At 40.6% G+C, this 20,866-nt stretch overlaps 1 protein-coding gene across 8 annotated transcripts in view; it reads right to left on the reverse strand.

Annotated features, from left to right (window-relative positions):
• The window catches only part of baiap2a (BAR/IMD domain containing adaptor protein 2a), a 71,985-nt gene that overhangs the window by 14,587 nt on the left and 36,532 nt on the right, over window positions 1–20,866 (reverse strand). For all 8 annotated transcript variants that reach the window (XM_058410902.1, XM_058410910.1, XM_058410895.1 and 5 more), the window contains exons 4-6: window positions 6,981–7,042; window positions 6,735–6,806; window positions 3,026–3,163 (exon numbers count right to left, since the gene is read on the reverse strand). In XM_058410902.1, coding sequence (XP_058266885.1) covers window positions 3,026–3,163; window positions 6,735–6,806; window positions 6,981–7,042 — 272 coding nt within the window. The remainder of the gene's footprint in view (window positions 1–3,025; window positions 3,164–6,734; window positions 6,807–6,980; window positions 7,043–20,866) is intronic.

The raw sequence follows: 20,866 nt of genomic DNA on the forward strand, positions 1-20,866 counted from the left end.
CATCAGCAAGACAAATTAGTTCATGTTATTATTTGAAGTTAAAACTCAGCTTCTTATGTTAGAGAGAAACTGGAAGTCCTTTGTCTCAACCCCAAGTGGAGAATGGAAAAGCAGTCACATTGGAGACTCCTTCCAAAAATGTTAAATAAATGTCTCCTATATATGTGGAGCATTAGCCATGCAAAGTCACTGTGAATGAGCTGTTACTAATAGAAATACATGAATCAAGCATATACATAACACAACTCAAACTAGAAGTGCTACAAGAGCAGCTGTTATTAGAAATTTATCAACACCTACTGATCGATCGGATTTAATAATTCACCAGCAATGTTGTATAATTTATGTTAAAGTGTGAATCGGTGGTATGGTGCTGTCACTTATCTATCTGTAAGGTTACTTACTCAGACTGATAGAGCAGACCCAAACAATAGTCACATTTCCTCATAGCAAAAATAGTAAAGCATAATAGCTAGTGCTGATGTCCCAAATTTCTTGACTGCAAAAATGCCCCTCACTACTGTGTGTGTGTATGTGTGGGTGTGAGCACTCAGGCATGTCTCTGGGAGTGCACACATGTGTGCATGGCTTTGCTCCTGTGTGCATACATAATCCTGAAATGATGCGGATCACCAATCTCCATATGCTTCTCCTTAGTCACCAAATGTGCCTCAGTATGGGCCGTGACAGCTCCACCTCCACATGGTTATTTAAGTATGACATACCAGCTGCCACAAGCTGCATTCTCTTCCATCTTCTTCCTTTATTGCAGTAAATAATTAGCTAATTAGAGATTTCACTAGTGTATAATGCTTTAGTGAGCTTGGTGGGGAGTGGGGGGTAAACCGGGATCTGGAAGGACAGAGGTATAGTGCAGGATGACGGGATGCAGGCAGCATCAGGATGGAAGGGGGAGAAAAAAAAACATGCAGAAAGAGGAAAAACCATGGGCTCAGGAATGTGGTACACTTAAACACTGCGATTTGTAAAGCGTGGGCACTCTGCTGTGTGTAAAATGCTGGAACACACAGCCATGTCGACACCCCCACCATTCCCCAGCACGGGCTGCATGTGCCTTTGTTTGCCTTTCTATCTTTCAAGAACGGAGTGATCAGGTTGGTATAAACTCAGCTATATTATAAATGCAGGCTGCTCGCGCCTGCAGCTACACAGTTCCATTTCCAAACGTGTTGCTGGGAGGGAAATTAAATGAAAGGAAAAATTGCTTCCTTCTAGTCTGTGTCTGAAATGGTCAAAAATAAATAAATAAATAAAGTCTGGGAGCAGCTGATGACGGTCTGAGCACACACATCGAACCCTAAAATGCTGATGACACTGATTCATGCCGAGAGCTGGGAGCTGAGCCACATCATGGCTGATGTATGGCTGGAGCCTACGCTGAGACATTGTCCACAGGGTATCTGGCAGCACCCAGAGAGCATTCATCAAGTCCTAGCAACAACAGGCAGGAAAAATGGATTAATCCTGAGCAGGGTTACCTGCTCAAGCATGCAGCAGACTCATAGTTAACCTCGAGGGGAAGAGAGAAAAAAAAAACAGTTCAGCCAACAATTTGGTCTATGCACAAATACTACATTAGGGTTGAGAACAGATTAAACAATCTGGAACCGAATATATTATACAGTGTAGATAGATAGATGGTAGAAATAGATGCGAATGCAAATACAAATGGAAATGCAAACACAAATACACATTACAGGTTTTTTTTCCACAGGGCATCTTGAAGAGACCTGATCATGACCAAGATCCTGATAGATGTAAAAATGTTGCAGTTTTTTTTTTACTTTAGGTGAGCTTAAGATATGAAGCTCACAAGACCATTATCTTGTGGAACAGTGTATTGCATGTAGAGTGTTTATTCATCCTACATGACTGCCCCATCAGATTGTGGTGTTATCAATAAAGGTACTGTTTTTAATTTTAATCTAAATCTTTAATCTAAAAAATACAGTTCTGTATGCAATTAACAAATTGAGTGATGTAGAGGAGTTTCAGAAACAGAAGAAATTCATATGGGTCTTTTTTTTTTTTTTTTACTTTTAAATAAAATATGCAAGCCTACATTGGGTTCAAGCCTAAGAGATATAAACACACGCATTTGGAGAACTAAACAAATACAGATAGAGATGATAAAGAGATACAGAAACAGAGATAGATGTTCCGTTTCATGTACAGGTGAGAGCTGTGTTGTATTACAGCTAGGTAATGGGGTTGAGAGAGTAGAGTTTTCACACCCTGGAAAGCGTGAAAGCTTTCTCTGGAGCTCAGGTCTCTCGGGAGCCTGTATACACTGTGCGGAGTCAGAGCCTATTTATTTCCTTTAGGACTCTGCCACTATGCTGTTGTACTAACGGCAATTAAAGTGTGAGTTGAGGCCTGTTCCACTATCACAGCAAACACAGAGCAGGAGGGAAGAAGCTGGTAGTCACCTACAGAGAGTGGGTGTTTTTGTGTGGGAACAAAAGCAGGGGGGAAACTACTTATCATTGCAATAAAACACCAGCATCATAAAAACTCCACACTTTTTTAAATATAACAGCGCTCCTCAATAACACATGGCCAAAAATACTAATAATGGGGGCGCTGATCTTGCAGGAAAAATAGTTGCGTTAAAATGAAACATACGTCATCCATATAAGTATAAGCACCACTGTTCATTTTACATATTCATTCCAGAAAGAGTGCTAATAATTCTGGAGGTAACTCCTACACAACCTACCTTCCTGAGCACATGACTCTTGTTCTTAATCATGTTCGATTAAGATAAACACAGCGTTATCAAAGTGGATTGTTATCCGACCTTTCTGTATTAGCATAATGCAGTGTTATCGCCGTGTAGGCGTAATGACCCAGCTCATGACTCACGTCTCTCCTACCTTCCGTACAGCAGCATGTCAGGAGGTGGAGGTTACCGTGTCACTGACAGTGGGGAGGATGGCGAGGAGAAGGAAACAGAGGAGGTAAAAGAGGAGTACGCAGAGGACGGGGCTAACGGCTGTCTCACCTGCAGCTCCTTGTCGTTGTATTTGGATGGGTTCTTGCTGCCCTGGCTCTTCCTACGCAGTTTCTTCAGCTCAGCCTGACATTTTTCCAGGCTCTCGCCTTTGCTCTTGTGCTCCATCTGGTACTTCTTCAGAGCCGCCTTCAGGAGACAAAACACACAAAAGCTTAGCGTACACAAAGTTTTTGGATGACTCAGGCATGCTTCAAACATTATGCTAGAAAACAGATTTTTCAAAGGCTGAAAAGCTGCAGATGTTGTAAATGTCCTCTAACAAGCAATCAGTCAGTCAGTCTCTTCATGCTGATTAACTGCAGGATTCATTAAAATGTTCAAGCAAATATCATTTTTTGTATGTAATAAACAGCAAACTGGATGATTTTCTGTATGGAGCTACAAATGATGGCTTAGGTAGACACCTGGGCATTTTTAAATAACGCAGTTCCAAGCTCATATTCATAACCCACTAGCAGTTACCATGGCCACTGAAGTGAAAACCTTTGCGTGACACAAGTGCTCTCGGAGAGCTGCGCGAACGTGATGAGATTGGCGGCTAGCACTCATTTGTCATACAGTCAGGGCAAACCCACAGGCACAGCAGTGCTCCTCGTTCACTAACCACGTTTCCCTTCCTCCTGTGTTCGCTCAACTCAATAATACAGCCCATAATAATTTATGAAGTACTGAAGCAAACATTTGAGCTTTAAGAGTTGAAGCAATTCTCTGGAACTTATTAAACATGAATGCGTGGCATTTTAACAAGTGTAGAGCTGAAACTGAATGGAGAGGAAGCTTTAGCGGTTATGATGCTACTGACAGTAGGTGTAAGCTGGTTGTAAGCTGGACTGTGTAAACCAAAAGCTCTTTAAATGGAAGCACAGCACACATGCGCAATCACACAGATCATGTAAAAGCACAGCGAGGATGGGAGGAACGGGTCGTGTTGAAAAACGAAATCATTACAAATAGAATAGCAGTCTAATATTACTAATTTACCAGTTCACTTTTTTTGAACTAAACGATTCAGTGAATCGATTCATTTTGGTTCATTTGATTCCCAATTTGATTCACAGCTGTGATCAGAAATCTATTTAACAACACTCATCACATTTATGTCGAAAAACAAGCTTTTCAGTAAAAGTATTCTGGGTCGCATGTATATTCACCCATATTAATTGCTTATAATATGAGAACGCAGAAAAATGAATGAAGAATCTTCTATAAAAGCTCTGACAGTAGTGCTGCTGCAAGCCAAATCCCAGATTTAATATAATGCACAAGTTCTAACAAGTTATTGTTTCTATAGTAACAGCCCATTCACAGGGACTTGTACAGAGATGCTCTGCATAAATGATGTTGTGTTGAGCTTTCTGTAAGGAGATGTTTATTTAATATTCATGAAAGAAGACTTCAGTCATTGTTAGCACTTCGGTCTGCTTTAACCAAGCAGATAGTCAAATTTTGCACCATGGGGAAAGTCTTTTAGACGGTGGGCTTTGTGGTTTGTCAGTAACATGACACGTTGCATTATTTTCTTCTTATTTGCTTTAAGAGAGAGAAAGCAGAAAGGCAGTTGGGGACTGTTTATAACTTGTTTATAGGACTAGTTTTTCTAGATATTATACTAACAAACATAATTGTAAATGAATAAGTATGTTGTACTTTAAAAAAGAAAAGAATGATAATTGCTGACAAAGTGCTACGGTATAAAGAAAAATAAAATGCTGTGGGATGCACCGTTATTGGAAAATAGCCAGCTAGTGTATAATGACATGCCCTGTCATGTTTTATTCCTTATGACAGTCAGAGATGAACCGGGGAATCGTGTGAAAGAGAGTCTTGAAAGCAATCATCATGCAGCAGGATCCTGAAATTAGGCCTGAGCTGATCGATGATGGAACTGGGAATCAATGGCAGGCAAATGGCAAGGTATTTGTGAATATCATCTTCAATTTCACAATCCAATATGCAATTTGTAGCTCAAACTGAAAACTCAAGTCCTGGCATTTGAATTTGCCATTTGGTATCGTGCCACTGACATTTCCTTTACTGCTGTGACCGTGCCCCGATGCGCTGGCTGACACTTGGATGACTGTGCAAATGAAAATGCAACTGGCTCAGGATGCATTTTCCAAGACCAAGCAGGAGGTGCTGTTCCCCTCATTAGATCTGAATTTTGCAGCTTCCCGACATCCTGTTTTCTTTGATAAGGAAACTGCAAAAGCCTCATTAGAGACTGCAAATCCACAGACGTTTTCAGTCGTCGTTTTGACACCATTATTCCACATCGCATGTAACACACGTGCTTCAGGAAATGGGATTTTCAAACCTCCAAATTTATGTGGTGAAAACTGCCCACATGCCTGTGGTGTATTCTTATATTAAATCACTAAACATTTTCATTAATCAAAATATATTTCCATTCAATTTTGCCACTAACACTATTCCATGGTCTCTGTGAAAAGTCATATTCACTGCTTTTCATACAGCAAAGGCTTGTGTGTCTGAAGTGGTAACCATAGCGACAACAACTCGAAGCACAGCTATCGCTTGGCCAGTGAGGACTGCGGCATTATTTTGAATCCAAATAAGAAAGAGAAAATTGTTTGAAGACAAAGAAAATCTAAAATCGAGTATCACCAAAATGTAATAATAAAAAAAAAAACCTCACTGACCATCCAGGAACATGTGTACACCTGTACATTCATGCAATCGGTCAATCGTGTGGCAGCAGCTCAATGTGTAAAATCATGCAGATACAGGTCAAGAGCTTCAGTCTGTGATCACATCAAACATCAGAATTTAAGAAAATGTGATCTTTGGGGTTGGTTTACATACATTTTATATATATATTTTCTAGAATGGCTCGCAAAACAAAAGTCATAGGTCAGAGGGAAACGGCCAGAAAGGCTATAATAACTCGATCACTCTTTACAGAGGTGGTGAGCAGAAAAGCACGTCAAAGTAAAGCTAAATCTCGTAGCTTATGGGCTAAAAGAGCAAAGGCCACAAGGGGAAAACTAAGGCTACAGTATTCACTAAAGTTGGTTAATCAGTGAGTTAATGCTAGATAGTAGGACTTTTAACCAAAAGTTGGAACATACAGAAATGATTGATAAAATAAATAAATCTCCTGCCAACTGATTTGCTCAATTTAAAACAAGACAATGTTTACAGGCAGCACCCACCACTACCGTATCTTGTATGGATAATGAATTAAAGGCTGGGTGTTTGTACTGACTGACAATATAGTACAAAGGCAAGCAACACCCCCCACCTCCCCTCTGTTATGTGATTCCATACTGTAGCAGCACCCAGCTCTGTTCCCACTGCCCACTCGTTCTAAAGATATCCGTAAGATGCTGCAGATATCTTAGTTGAATTGCTGAGTAAATCGCTGCAGCGTATGTGGGGGGGGGGGGGGGTGAAGATGTTGCTGCGCTGTTGCAATATTAACAGCTTGAACCTGCAGGGAGACTGCAGGGATAGATGCATATATAAATATATATACACGGAAATCCTGAAATCTGCTATGTGAAAGCCATCTGTCAGTCATTTCTGTTGCTATGAGAATAGACTGAAGGTCTCTGTGCAGTGCAGTAAGCTTATGTAGTGCAGCATCAGGAGAACAGTCATGTGCAGACTAGTTCTTCCTCTATTTAGAACCGTCAGAAAGTGTGTGTGTGTGTGTGTGTGTGTTGAGGAAACTCACAGTCAGGTATCTGGCATCCAGCTCCACTTTTTTCTCCAGCTCTGAAAGCAGCTCAGTGTGGAAGCACTTCAGCTGCAGAGAGAGAGGGAGAGAGAGAGTTCAAACATTCAGCTCTCTTATTTACAACGAACATCCGTACAGGCATGGGCGAGGATGACTCTAGATCGATATCATTTTATATAAACCCAGAGGCCATCTGTAGGTCATTGGGAAAGTCAGCTGAAGAGAAGATTATAGACAACGCACCATTTCTTCTAGCTGCACTTGGATCTGCCGGTGGACCTCGGCCATCTGAAAGAGCACGTCCCCTGCAGAGAGGACACACGATTATTCGTTTGCAACGATTAAAAAACGGGACAGCAGAGAGGTGGAAACCCCTGTCGTGCACTAAGACCATGCAGTCACACAAGACACACACGCAGACAAGATGAGCAAACAGAGGACAAGACAGAACAATGGAACAAGGACTGACAAACAAACAAACAAACAAACACAAACACCCACACTAAAAAGAAAAGTTTAATAAATCTCTAAAGAATCTTTGGGGGAAATACATTTTTTTAAGTACTACAAAAGTTATTCAAGCTAAGTGATGTTTAAATAAATAAATAATAAATACATCATCAGCATCGACATACTTGCAATTTTGCAGATGAAACCAGTCATCTTATTTCATTTGTCTTCCCTTACAAATAGCAGTAATTAAAACAAAAAGACGGCAAACAAGATCAACAAAGAGGGAAAATGAAGAATGCATGCAGCTGGCTGAGGAGGTTTTTTGCATTTTATATACCTACACGCTGCCTCTTCTGAATATGCAATGCGTTGTGAAGAAAAAGAATAAAAAAAGACACATTGAGCAGGAGACAGTGGAGGCATACACAGAAGGAGGAAAAAGACCACAGGAAGCAATGGCGGACACACATGTACATACACACACACGTGCGCACGCACACGGCCGGACGCATCGTAACGAAAGTCCAAAGCTGAACTCTACAAACTTTTAACCAAAGGTCACAAAATATCACATGATCCAGAGCAACTCCAGACCTGATTAAAGAGCAATTATTTTTCTCCAGTACACAAAAACTCATACTCATTAGGTTGCCTAAAGAGAGAGAGCCTGCTCCTGGCAAGCAAATTTGGTTTGATTAATCATAATTACACAATCAGGGCGGTAAACATGCAAAAGCTCATTCGCACGTTTGACTTGCAGGTTTGCGGTTTCGAAAAGACATGAACTTTTTTTTTTTTTTTCTCCCCAGAGGAGGAGTCCGAGATACATCCTGAGGCTGCATGTCAAACAAACTAGATCGTAAACAGTGTTCAGAAAACTCTGTGAGAGGAAGCTGAAGATATTTGTGAGAGCCAGGGGGGGGCAGGCTGGGCGTTTTCACACTGTTCTCAACCGTACAATACACAATACTAATCCAGTGCCAGAAGCTAATTAGACACAGAAGCAGACTGTGGCCTATTCACACTAACAGTGTGAAACACAGCCTGTACTTAGAAAGGCTCCTGATAAAATGGTCTTGCTTATATAAGCAGGACACACATCAAGGAGGAGAGTCATCAAGGCACACACACACACACTCGCACACAAACAAAACACAGATGAGAAGAGACACAGAAAATCTTCACCACCATTAGATTTGTAAAAAGGTTATAAATCTCAAGCCTCCACTTGATACAATCTATTTTCTTAAGACGGTGATTCAAAATGTCAGAATTTCCAGCACATAATAGAGTCAGAGCTATGATACAAGCGCACTGGGTTCAGATACTATACAGCACCCCTGGAACAAAGAGGGTTCAGGGGTCTTTACTCAAGGTCCCAGCTTATCAGTACTGGGGTTTGAATCCCTGACCTTCTGATCAATAACCCAGAGCTTTAGCTGTTGTATCACCAGGGCCCACGTTTGTGAAAACTCCCTTCTGTGCTTCTAGCCCTATAGCTAGTCTCTGGTCTGATTTGTCTTCGGTTACATAATTTACATTTGCATAAATAAAACGTGATTTTTTATAAACCGCAGACGATCTAAAGTTTTCAGAGTTGCTGGACTCCAGTTTTTCATACACTAAATACTAAGCGTGAGTATTTTTTCCTGTCTTATTCATCGCATCTTGGCTTACATCTTTGCCTCTTCCTCAAAAGGAACTCTTTCAAGCATGAGCAATCCTGTGTACTAAATACAAACACAGATAGAGGCCACAGAAGGAGACAGCGCGCTCTCAGAAGGCTACTTAAGCCGATTACAGATAATCAGTTGTGATCACAACCCCGGGGCTTACACACCACTGCGCTAAGTCGAGTGCTCCCTGAGGTTCAATCAGTTAAAGAAGCACAGCGTTCCAGCCGGCCAAACGCCCATCCACCTTATCAGGCACCGACTGAGCCTGAAGCAGCACTTTTTTAATATATATATAGGAGTTCCACAGGTGCAGCTGAAGATAGTGTTCATGCATTAATAATGTCTAAGGTATTCAAGGTTCTTGCTTTTAAAGTAAGTGAAAGCTGATGGAGAATCTCTGATGGAGTGCACTATAAGAAACCATGTGAACATCAAAGCAAACATTTAGCACAAAATGAATGTCAAGTTCTGGTGTAAGACGCTACATTATGGCACAATAGAATACACAAGAACCGTTTATTTATTTCTTTTCTGCCTCTCATTTACATTAGTCACATAGCTGCACTCTTAAACTGTTAAAAAATTTACTCTGGTGGCTCCGCTCCTGTAAAATTTGTGTCCAAATTTTAACCAGGCTCTAGATGTCTAGAAATCTAAACCTGACTCGCTTTCTGCTATTTTATAGACCTGCACTGTCTAAAAGAAATAAAATCTGGGATGTTCAAGCACCACCAATGTGATATGAAAATCCATATCTGTCTGGCCATATCGTGTATCTAGGATTGAAATAAATCAAATACAGCACTGGGACTGCTTGCACTGCCTTAAGGTGCTAATAGAGCAGCAAAACAGTACATCGTATGTGATTGGGGTAGTAGTTTTTTGTAAGAAACTTTTGTTAAATACTCCAAGTACGGAAGACTTTCAGTGTCACAGAGATCCCAACTCCATTGGCAGACATTGGAGAATGGTTCACAACACAATGTGGAACCTGTATAGCATTTAAAGTAATTCTTATCAGTACTATGAAAAGCCTCCTGGTGGAAGAGTTAACTCTCAGTGCCGGTCCTAAGCCCGGGTTAAATGGGAGGGTTGCATCAGGAAGGGCATCCGGTGTTAAACCTGTGCCAAATCGAAACATGCGGACCAAATGATCCACTGTAGCGACCCCAAACAGGGAGCAGCTGAAAAAACAACAACTCCAAAACCTGAACCTCCATCTAAACCAATATAAATCTCGCAATGGTCACGCATAATCACGCATAATGTAAAATAAATAAATAAACTCAACACTAAATCAAACACTCATACATGCAACATTCACACAAAGTATTAATGAACTCAACTGACATTCCAAGTGACATTCCCCCATAGTCCTCCATAATCATCCCAGTGCTGATAATTACCATGTCTATGATTCGTCTACTGTCTTGTCTTTTTGTGTTTCATCATTTTCTCATCCACTGTCCTGTCTATTATATCCTACACACCACTCGCACATACCATCCCCTAAAAACAAAGTACAACACTGACACAAATATAAAAAAAAAAGTAAAATAAATTTTGTCTCGGTAGTCCCTCAAAAGGAGGGAGGCTGAAGGTAAAGAAAAAGAATTAAAATAATTAAAAACATAAATTCAATGCGCTAAAACCATTTAAATGCCTGAAATGACCAGATTTGAGTGCAAAGACATTGCACATAATGACTGGATTTAATATCGGCCTGGGGGAAGGAAATGATTACTATAGCATTTTTGTTGTAATTCATGGCTCTCTTACTTTTTCTTTCTTTCTTTCTTTCTTTCTTTCTTTCTTTCTTTTTGCAATTAAATTTAAGGGTTTTGGCCAAACCACTGAGACTGAGACAGCTGCATCGATTAAAAAAAGGCAAGTAGCAGCCTGTCACACATAGCTACAGGCTTTCTAAAACAAACAGAATAAAAAAAAAAACCCACAGTGAAGCTGATCTGCAGAAATCTAGTGCATGTTTGCTTTTGCTTTAAAGTGGAAGTGCACCTTGATACAGTATACACAGACACAAGGCCAAACTTTCAATTTACAAAGATCACCACAGAGCAGCTATTGTGCATTGTGGTCTTAGGGAAAGTCCACAGGAAACACACTGACTGTCATTTGCTATCACTTGCGAAACTGTATGATACGAGTAACCAGAGACTTAGAATGTCAATTCTTGTGTTTGAAGCTGACAGGACATAGTCCTTTGGGTGTTTCAAGCTCTGGACTCGCCAAATCTAGTTCCTTTAGAACTTTTTGTCACATTAACAAAAGCAGCTTCTTAGTCTGTCAATCAGTGAGCAGATGAGTCAGCAGGAGTACTCATGCATGCCTCTACCTGTGTGTGTGTATATAAAGATCCCATGCCACGACTCTGTTTAAATTCTTTGTATAACACAGGAACACCCAACTCATTACACACCATGCAGGCTGTAGGGGCGAGAAAGCGGAAACCTGAGCGGTGATGAGATACTGCAGCCGCGAGCCAAATCAACAGGCCAGACCAGTCTGAAAGGAGGAAGAGGAGGCGGAGGGTGAATCATGGATGAAGGTCAAGTGCAGATTACTGCAGGGTGTCGTGGAAACAGAGGAAACGCGGAGGCTCAGGGCCAGAAGAGGCGAGAGGAGAGAGGAAGGGTTTGTGCTTCTGTAGGCGTTCGGGTCTTTTCTCAACAGCTGTCTGCTGTCATTGTTCCTCTTGTACAACCATGAGAGGATTACATCACTCGCTCGAATAAACTATATATCCCAGAATGCTTCAGCGGGCAAAAAAAAAAAAAAGTATTGGTGTGTTCATGAAAGCAGTGCTGATGTTGCTAACGGGGTGTAGCAGGAAAAACAACCAGGAGCGAGCACAGAGAAACCGCCACAATGTTATCTCCCGAGTTCTCTTGGGAAAAACACATCTGTGTGGCGGCTGATAATGGAAATGAGTGTGGGTGTGTCTGTGTGTGTTACTGTGGGATAAGAGGCTTCAGTGCGGTAACCACAAAGGCAGCAGGTCATTTTATCTCGTGGTTACAGTAGCCATGATCTATGGAGATACTATCTACCTCTTTGTGTGTATAACTTCCAGGCCACACAGGACTCTGTGAATCCTAGTGATTAGAAGGAAGTGTCTCTAGAGTCCAAAGTCTTCTGCATCACGGTACACAAAATAAAACGTTTCACACCTGGTATTAACCTCCATCTTGACCGATCTGGTACAGATAGCTGACGAAACCTGGGCTCTGCATGTGTCCTGGTGTCAGCCTTTCCATCTTTGATGCAGTTGGCACAGAACGTCTGATTGCTGCTTCTGTGAGCGTATCTCTCAACATGTCCGGATTGTGTGTGGACACTCGTCTAGAGTGAAGTCTTCACACTTGCACGTGATGTGAGTGTGTACACAAGGGGGCAGCGTCACATGCAGCACAACAGAATTTACAGCTAATAGCGACAGTGAATAATAACAGCAAAAACAAACAAACAAACAAACAAAAACAAAAAGTTACATGTTTCACTGAAAGAAGAGAAGAGGGACGTGAGCACAGCTTTGTTTTGGGGAAGATGGTAACCTTGTGTGATCAATTATTACCCAAGCCCATTCTCAATGAAGGAATATCAAGCGGATCTTTTATTGAAGGACGTCACTTTAACTAGTGTTCAATATTAACAATCTCACACTCACAGAATAGTCATTTATGGTTCTCTTTATCTACATTCGTCACAGGGGAAAAAATCATATACAAGCAATTGACAAATTATCCAGAGTGACTTACATTTTATTTCATTTTAACACAACTAAGCAATTGAGCATTAAGGGCCTTGCTCAGGAGCCCAGCAGTGGCAACTTGGTGGACCTGGGATTCAAACTCACAACCTTCTGATTATTAATCCAGTGCCTAAACCACTAAGCTACAACATCCCCCATAAACACAGCTACAACAGGTCTCATTATATCCACACACGCACAATATCAAGTGTTTTGTTTAAAACAAACATGAACCACAGGAGAAGAAACCTGATCTGCTTGCTCTTGCTGTTCATTTGTAGCTATCCATGCAGGAGTTTTATCACAGAGGAGAAACTGTATGAAAGGCAACAGCGTGAGGAACGGTGCGACAGGCGTGGTTTTTAACCAACTACATTTTCAAACAGCAGTTGAGGCTCACGAGCCTGTGGAAAACATTAATGCCTGGAAGTTATGAAGGAAGATCTTTATTGTTTCTACACCGACCAGGCATAACATTATGACCTAATATTGTGTTGGTCTCCATTTTACTGCCAAAACAACCCTGACCCGTCATGCACTGTGTATTCTGACACCTTTCTATCAGAACCAGCATTAACTTCTTCAGCAGTTTGAGCAACAGTAGCTCGTCTGTTGGATTGGATCACACGGGCCAGCCTTCGCTCCCCACGTGCATCAATGAGCCTTGGCCGCCCATGACCCTGTCACTGGTTCACCACTGTTCCTTCCTTGGATCACTTTTGATAGATACTGACCACTGCAGACCGGGAACACCCCACAAGAGCTGCAGTTTTGGAGACACTGTGATCCAGTCATCTAGCCATCACAATCTGGCCCTTGTCAAACTCGCTCAAATCCTTGCCCATTTTTCCTGCTTCTTATATATCCCACCCACTAACAGGTGCCATGATGAGGAGTCTCTCATCAGTCAGGAGATCAGTCTGTGGTCATAATGTTATGGCTGATCGGTGTCTATATAATTTTTTCAATATTACTCCGAAACCCTTTATAAATCCCAAAGGTCAACATGTTTTAGACAGTCAGACATACCTTTCCATCAACCTAACTGCTGGTGTATACACAGCACCACACATACACGCAATAAGCATTTAACGTTTGGAGGAGCGCACATTAAAAATGCTCTTACCCATAAACCCCCTCTCCAGCGAATAAGCATTAACGTAGAACTATAATACCCAATGCACCTAATGCGCCCTGAAGTCTCCCACCACTTCAAAGGACTGCTTTCCTTTCAAAGGACTGAGGTCACACTACAAAGGTCACATAGCCATGCATCAGCAAAGAGAGTGAAATGTACTGGACCCAGCAGCAGGTAGAAATACACCTGCTTCACTGATAAGAGGTTTCTGTGGTAGAAATGTCTCGGTTTCACACCTGGTGGATCTGATGAGAAAATCACAACTGCATACAGGTCACAGCTCCAGGACTCTCCTGCTCCTCTTTACACCAGCATCTACTGAGGTGGAGTTTACTTTACTGAACATGTTCAGTGGAGCGTTCAGTGCGGAGCTTGCAGAATGACCAACCTGTGTAACAATCAATAACTAAAGCTTGTTTTAGAGCTGATGTAGACACTTATTTTTTTTACATCAGCTCTGAGTTAAAAAAAAAAAAAAAAAAAAAAAGGCTGCCATTTCGCATGATGTGTGCACACAGCTGGATTCAAAAGCTTTATACCACATTGCTGCTGGCTTCCCAAATATCAGTGTGGATTAATTTTCCAGAACACAACCAAAGTGTTTATTTATTTATTTATTTACTTATTTATTTACTTACTTATGTACTTATGTATTTATTTACTTACTTACTTACTTATTTACGTACTTATATCTATTTTCAAATTTATTACCTATTTAGGTAATTTAATTTAATTACCTATTCATTCATGTACTTATTTATTTAGTTATTTACTTATGTATTTACTTACCTATTTTCTAATTTATTTATTTACTAATTTATTTATTTACTTTATTATTTATGTACTTATGTATTTATTTATTTACTTACCCATTTACTAATTTATTTATTTACTTACTTATTCATGTACTTATTTATTTATTTACTTATCTACTAATTTATTTACTTTATTTATTTATTTGAGCTCACTGTAACATGTTATTGTTTCTATACTAACAACTAACTCAGGAATTTGTATGCGTGTTTAAACATGGAGGCTCCACATAATCCAAGACAAATATAAACAATTTTTTTAAAGATAAAATTTAACAGGAAAGAAAGGGTTTAATCACTGATGGTGAATGTTTCTGTACACACATGTTATTTAACACTTATGGAAGGAGTCTCCAGTGTCAGTGCTTTGTAGGTATCAGGACAGGGTATCTGTACTCTCTAGTATCTCAGTAACAATTTGTTTAATGTTCAACAACACTAAACAGAACTGTGAATGTTGCAACAAGCAACGTGTTATCCATTAATTAATTAGAATTGCAGTTCATGACTTCGGTACTTCTGGTGCTGGTAGATTTCAAGGACTATCTTCCTGTAACAGCGCAAACTTGATGACAAATATTAAAAAAATAAAAAAATAAAACTCATCTCCGCTCAACTGTGTTACTGCTTACACCACACTCTGAAACATCGGCATGACAAGGTCATTCAGGTCTACAGAAAGTTACATAAGGAGAGCGGGTTTGAGCAGGTCGATCACCATGGCCTACTAGCCTAGTAAGACTCCCTCGCAGTGGCATTCTCCCAAGTAACAGAAAGAGAGACACAAAAATAGCGCAAGAAATGCTGATGAAATGACAGAACTGAAACGGGAAAGAGAAGCCAAGATCAGAGAGTCTCTTTCAGGCACATTGTGTGTGATTGTAGCAATTAACATCCGACAGGAATTCCTACACTGAAAATACAGCAGTTTTAGGTTTTAGCGGTTTGAAGGTGAGATCGTCGGATCCTCGCGGCACAGCCTGTGCACCGTGACAGAAGGGAGGAGAGAGGGAAGAAGTGGAGTGCGTACAACTCTTCTATTGAGAGATGTGTGAGGTGCCAAATGCCAGCGGTGTGACTCTAATGAGGAAGAGAGTTTTACACCAACATGGAATGCCAATGAGAGGGAACGAGAGCAGTCTACAGAGAAACGCCTGCAACAAATTCATCTCCCACACACACACACTTCATCACACATGAAGCATAAGAAGATTATGAAGAGAAGTAGGTGGGAGAGAGATGGCAAAAATATCACATCACCTTCTGATATTATTGCTTGGAGGAGTTCTATAGTAATCATGACCAGTTTACACAGACACGCCCATCATGTCCCACGCATGCTACATACACATCTTCAATCCACACTAAGTGTTCTGAACTTTATTCTAAGCGCTTCTTGTAGCACCCTGTGACCCAGCAAGATTATTAGTAGGTTACATGCCTGTACAAGCGACCTTTAAAACCTTGTCTTTACTTTAATATTCTGCATTTTAATCACAAACTATAATTAGTTTGTTTTGGAAATAAGAGAGCACTTCCTGAATATTTAACGTGCCTAGCGAGCAGATCCGACTAATCACACAGGCTCGTTTTTGTTTATTCAAGTGCATATATCCACTTCAAGTTTATATCCGGAATGAACAAAAACTACATATGAACAAAAAAAGGATTGATTCTCTAAAGATGTAAAAAGAAATTAAAAATGGAAAAGTATTCATATGCTACAAACGACCAACCAAGTTAAAGCTTTGAGATGTTTTGTATGTTGTAGTTGTACTTTCACAAAATTTCTATCTACATATCATCAAACTAACTCGACTGCCAAAGTTCTTTGTTACAATTGTGTCAGAAAACAAAAAAGTCATAATGTTTACATTTTGAAGTGGATTTATATATGGGAAGTACACTTATATTGCCAAAACGTTTGGGACACCCATCCAAATCAATGAATTCAGTCTCTGCTGTAATTCATCCCAAAGCTGTTCTATTGGGTTGAGGTCAGTACTCTGTGCAGCCCTTCAAGTTCAACTCACTCATCCATGTCTTTATGGACCTTGCTTTGTGAACTAATGTGCAGTCATGTTGGAACAGGAAGGGGTCATCCCTAAATTGGCCAATGTCTGACCAATGTAATTGTCCAAAATGTCTTGGTATTCTGAAGCATAAAGAGTTCCCATCACTGGAACTAATGGGCCGAGCCCAAGCCCTGAAAAAGAACACCTGAATTCAATGATTTGGAGGGGTGTCCCAAAACGTTTGGCAATATAATGTATATTAAATAACAAGAATACTTATTTCCCCTCGCTGTACATGATTAGGTTTCTACACACCCTTTCTGGTTGGTAAAAGACATGAAACGTAGGAAAGTCTGCAGTAATAATACTGACAGAATGGATTCAGACAGGACTAAAATCAGAGGATGCTCCAGTATTAATTACATTCTCCCACCTCCTTGTGTAAAATGGAACCAGCCCAAATAGGTCTCGAAAGACAAATTATTTTCCTGCATTCTTCTTCTATTGTTTAAAGAGGAGTAACTTTGAGAAAGTTAGAGAAAGAGAGCAGTAAGTGAGAGTTGCAAGAGACAGAATGAGAGAGTGCGAAAGCGTCGGAGCCAAAAAGACAAAGAGAGAACAAGTGTGTGAGCGAGAGAGAGAGAGAGAGAGAGAGAGAGATAAATAGCAGTAATTATGAAGAAAAGGCATCTTTGTAATAAAGCGCTACAGGATGAAAAGGAGAAAGGCTTTAATTTTAAAGAAAGGAGTGGTTTATAGCACATTGCACTCAGCAGGAGTTCGTATCAGGACAAATAATGTGGTTTATATATAAATTTAATACATGTGTGTATGTTTAATGCAAATACACATACTGTATGTACATTAAAATGTGCTTGTGTCAAGACTGAGTCAAGTTCTTGTGTCAAGGAAGCGAATCAAGGACGGGCCGAGGGACTATGTGGGTTTTGTATGCTTTCCCAGCATGCAGCACGACGCTCAGAAATAGAGCAGAAAGTAGGGGCTCTTGGGACCACGGTGCAGGGCTAATAAAAGAGCCCCACTGCTCCCGTTCCAACCGGGTCAACACATCCGACTGTGTGTGAGACTGAAGCAAAGACACTTATTACAGACAAAGACAAGACCAGACAGTGGAAGATGACAGTCAGCACTCTATTTTTCCCCCCTCAAACAAGTAAACACCATTTCCCTACTAACTAACCTCCATTAGCAAGCACTGATCTCCCACTCCTGGCCTACCATAATCCATTAGTCTCAAAAGGCAATTATATACCTTGACTCATTGCCTCATTTCCCTGTCTAGCAGCGTAATTACGAGGCGCGCACGTTACACACTTAAGCACAAGTGTGCTCCAAAGTACTGGTCCTATTCCCATACCTCACAAAGCACCGCTCTTTTATTAGTTACACTCATGATGCAAAGCACAAGGGAACATGTTTGATATGAAGGACATTAACATAAACCTATAATTAAAAAAATAAAAAAATAAAATAAAAATTATACCATAGCACAGCAATCTGACCGGTCAGGCGGTGGTGATCTATATTTCATTACAGCAGCTCTGGCAACAGTGCAGACTACACCTCAGATCACAGCGTTTTATTAACGCACACAGTCTTGTAGGTTACTGTTTCTATAGCAACAGCATAACAGCAATTTCTATGCAACCTAACACAAAAATATATATATAGTATAGTCTTATAGTTGATTGAATGTACCATTCTGTTAGGACATGCTTGATCATGGAAGGAGTCTCCAGTGTCAGTGTTTTGTAATAGCAAGTCTAGAGCACAATCAGGATTTCTGGTTTCTTGGTAACATGACAAGCTGAGGTGTGGGTTTCCTTAAAAGAGGAGGGGGGGAAATAAAGGTTAGTGAGAGAATGACCGTTTATTGCTGATATAAACAAGTGATAACAGGAGCCAGGTTGTCTCATGGACATTCCACTAGGGCTGTGTAGTGGCAAGGATCTGACGATATGATATGTATCACCATACAGAGGTTACGATTCGATATATTGCGATACTGTAAACATGGCGATATATTGCGATTTTTTAAATATAATTTTAGAAGAATTTTAAAAGAAGGTTGTAACATGTCTGATCCTGCCGAGTAGTTGCTCCACTGTCGGTAATTTCAGAGCTTTCTGCGAGGCGAGATTGAGGCTATGTGCAAAACATCGCACGTCAGCTCTGTACGCCGCGGGGGCCGGTCTGACTCTTTCGGATTCGGCCATGGTAACGTTACTAGTCGACTAGGTTTGCTAATGCTAACTTCCCGTCTGAGTGAAGCACGATCACAACACTGCCATATAGCGGTCGAAGGTTTAAACGCAACACAGTTGAATCACTGTCTACCGCCAGACTTCGCATGTAAATAAATAAAAATCAATACTGTGTTTTTGAGAATCGATACATTATTGCAAAACATAATATCGCGATACTTAAGTATACTGATATTTTCTTACACCCCTACATTCCACAGCATTAAACTGAAATCAGTTCATTCGTCAATAAAGTAAAATGGATAGCTGTTGGCAACTCGTTGTGGAACAAGCACTGGTCTTCATGACGCTGCATATCACACTACCCTCTCATGCTTAATTCTTTACATCCTGCTAGTCATTTACTACAAGCAGGAAGTTCATACGCCATGTTGCGTTTGCAAGGTTAAAAATTTTCATTAGTAGCCGGTGTTGTCCGTTCCTCAGAGCAAGACATCGGTCCCCCCCCCCCGGACATCCTGTTTCCCCTTGAGTGGATGTAAAGATGTTTAACAGAAGTGGACAGGGAGCTAAATTGCTTTATGTGCCGTATCAAACAGACGGCTGACATCAAAAACAAGTGGCAAATCTGACTTTAATGAGCGCGAGACAGAGCCTCATTTTGAGCAGCTTTGTTCTCATGGTAACCGCACGTGGGTTCCTCTCCGCTTTCAGAGGATTCTTGACAGCAGAAAGCCAGAGTCATCTCCAAATTCATCACTGCTTATGAAGAGACTGATAGATTAACTGGAGGAATGAACAGGGTGACAAAGTTGTCCCATATTTCCTATACAGGTCATGTATTCGAGTTGGGCTGTCCCAATTCTTTCACTGGATTTCATCCTGTGTTTCACAAGGGAAAAGAACACAGCAGAGGTACACACCACTGTATACTGCATGAGAAGTTATCAAAAAATTTGAGCTCTTTATATATATATATATGTAAGTAGTAGAGATGCTACACTCAATATTCAGGTACCGAGGCAGAGTTTGTAAGCGTAATAGGAATAAATTGTAGTCTGATGAGTTTACATCCATCTAATGAAAGTGAAATGATGCAGATTCAGATGACCTCATGATCACCAAAACACTACTCTGGCACTGCATTTCGGCAGCAGGCAAATCAGACACACATAACATTTCCAATCATCTGCATAACATTATGCAGATATCATAATGTGCAGTGTCCAAAATGGTTCCCTCTACTCTGTTCCATACACTGCAAACAGCATTCATTCACACCTACTCAACTTAATAACACCTCTAAGAATCTTAAAGGAACTGAGCTGACTATTGACAGAATGTGCGTGACTCTACAAAACAATTTATTTGTTGTCTCAAAAAAAAAGAAAAAAAGAAAAAAAAGATAAGGGGAAGTATGAAGGGATGTTGCCATAGTAACTGGCTATATTTCTCAGAGACGGATGGGGGGGTGTGGAACGATTGAACCAAACAGCGCTGTGCATTTGGGGTTTTTGGGAATACCGATACACGACCTGCTGTGAGACTTTAGGGGATTAGAACAGTGCACTGGATGATATCCAGGTACCAGAAAATGGCAGAAAGTGCAGCACATGGAGAATAAGGCAGAGTTTGGGCACAGGTTTTGTTCTTATAGAAGGTAGACCTCAGATTAATTTTTAAGGTGAAACATGCAAAAGATAAACTTGTGGCTTATTATGCAAACTAAAACTTGCGTAACGATGGGTTCTAACGAATACTAATGGGTACTATTGGGTACTGATGGATACTGATGGATTCTGACAAGTACTGATGAATACTGATGGGTAATGATGGGTACCGATGAATACTGATGGTTTCTAATGGGCTCTGATGGGTACTGATGGGTTCTGGTGGATACTTATGGGTACTGATGGGTTCTGACAAGTACTGATGGGTACCGATGAATACTGATGGTTTCTAATGGGCTCTGATGGGTACTGATGGGTTCTGGTGGATACTTATGGGTACTATTGGGTACTGATGGGTTCTGACAAGTACT

Source organism: Hemibagrus wyckioides, linkage group LG02, assembly GCF_019097595.1.
Source record: "Hemibagrus wyckioides isolate EC202008001 linkage group LG02, SWU_Hwy_1.0, whole genome shotgun sequence".
NCBI classification, from domain to species: domain Eukaryota; kingdom Metazoa; phylum Chordata; class Actinopteri; order Siluriformes; family Bagridae; genus Hemibagrus; species Hemibagrus wyckioides.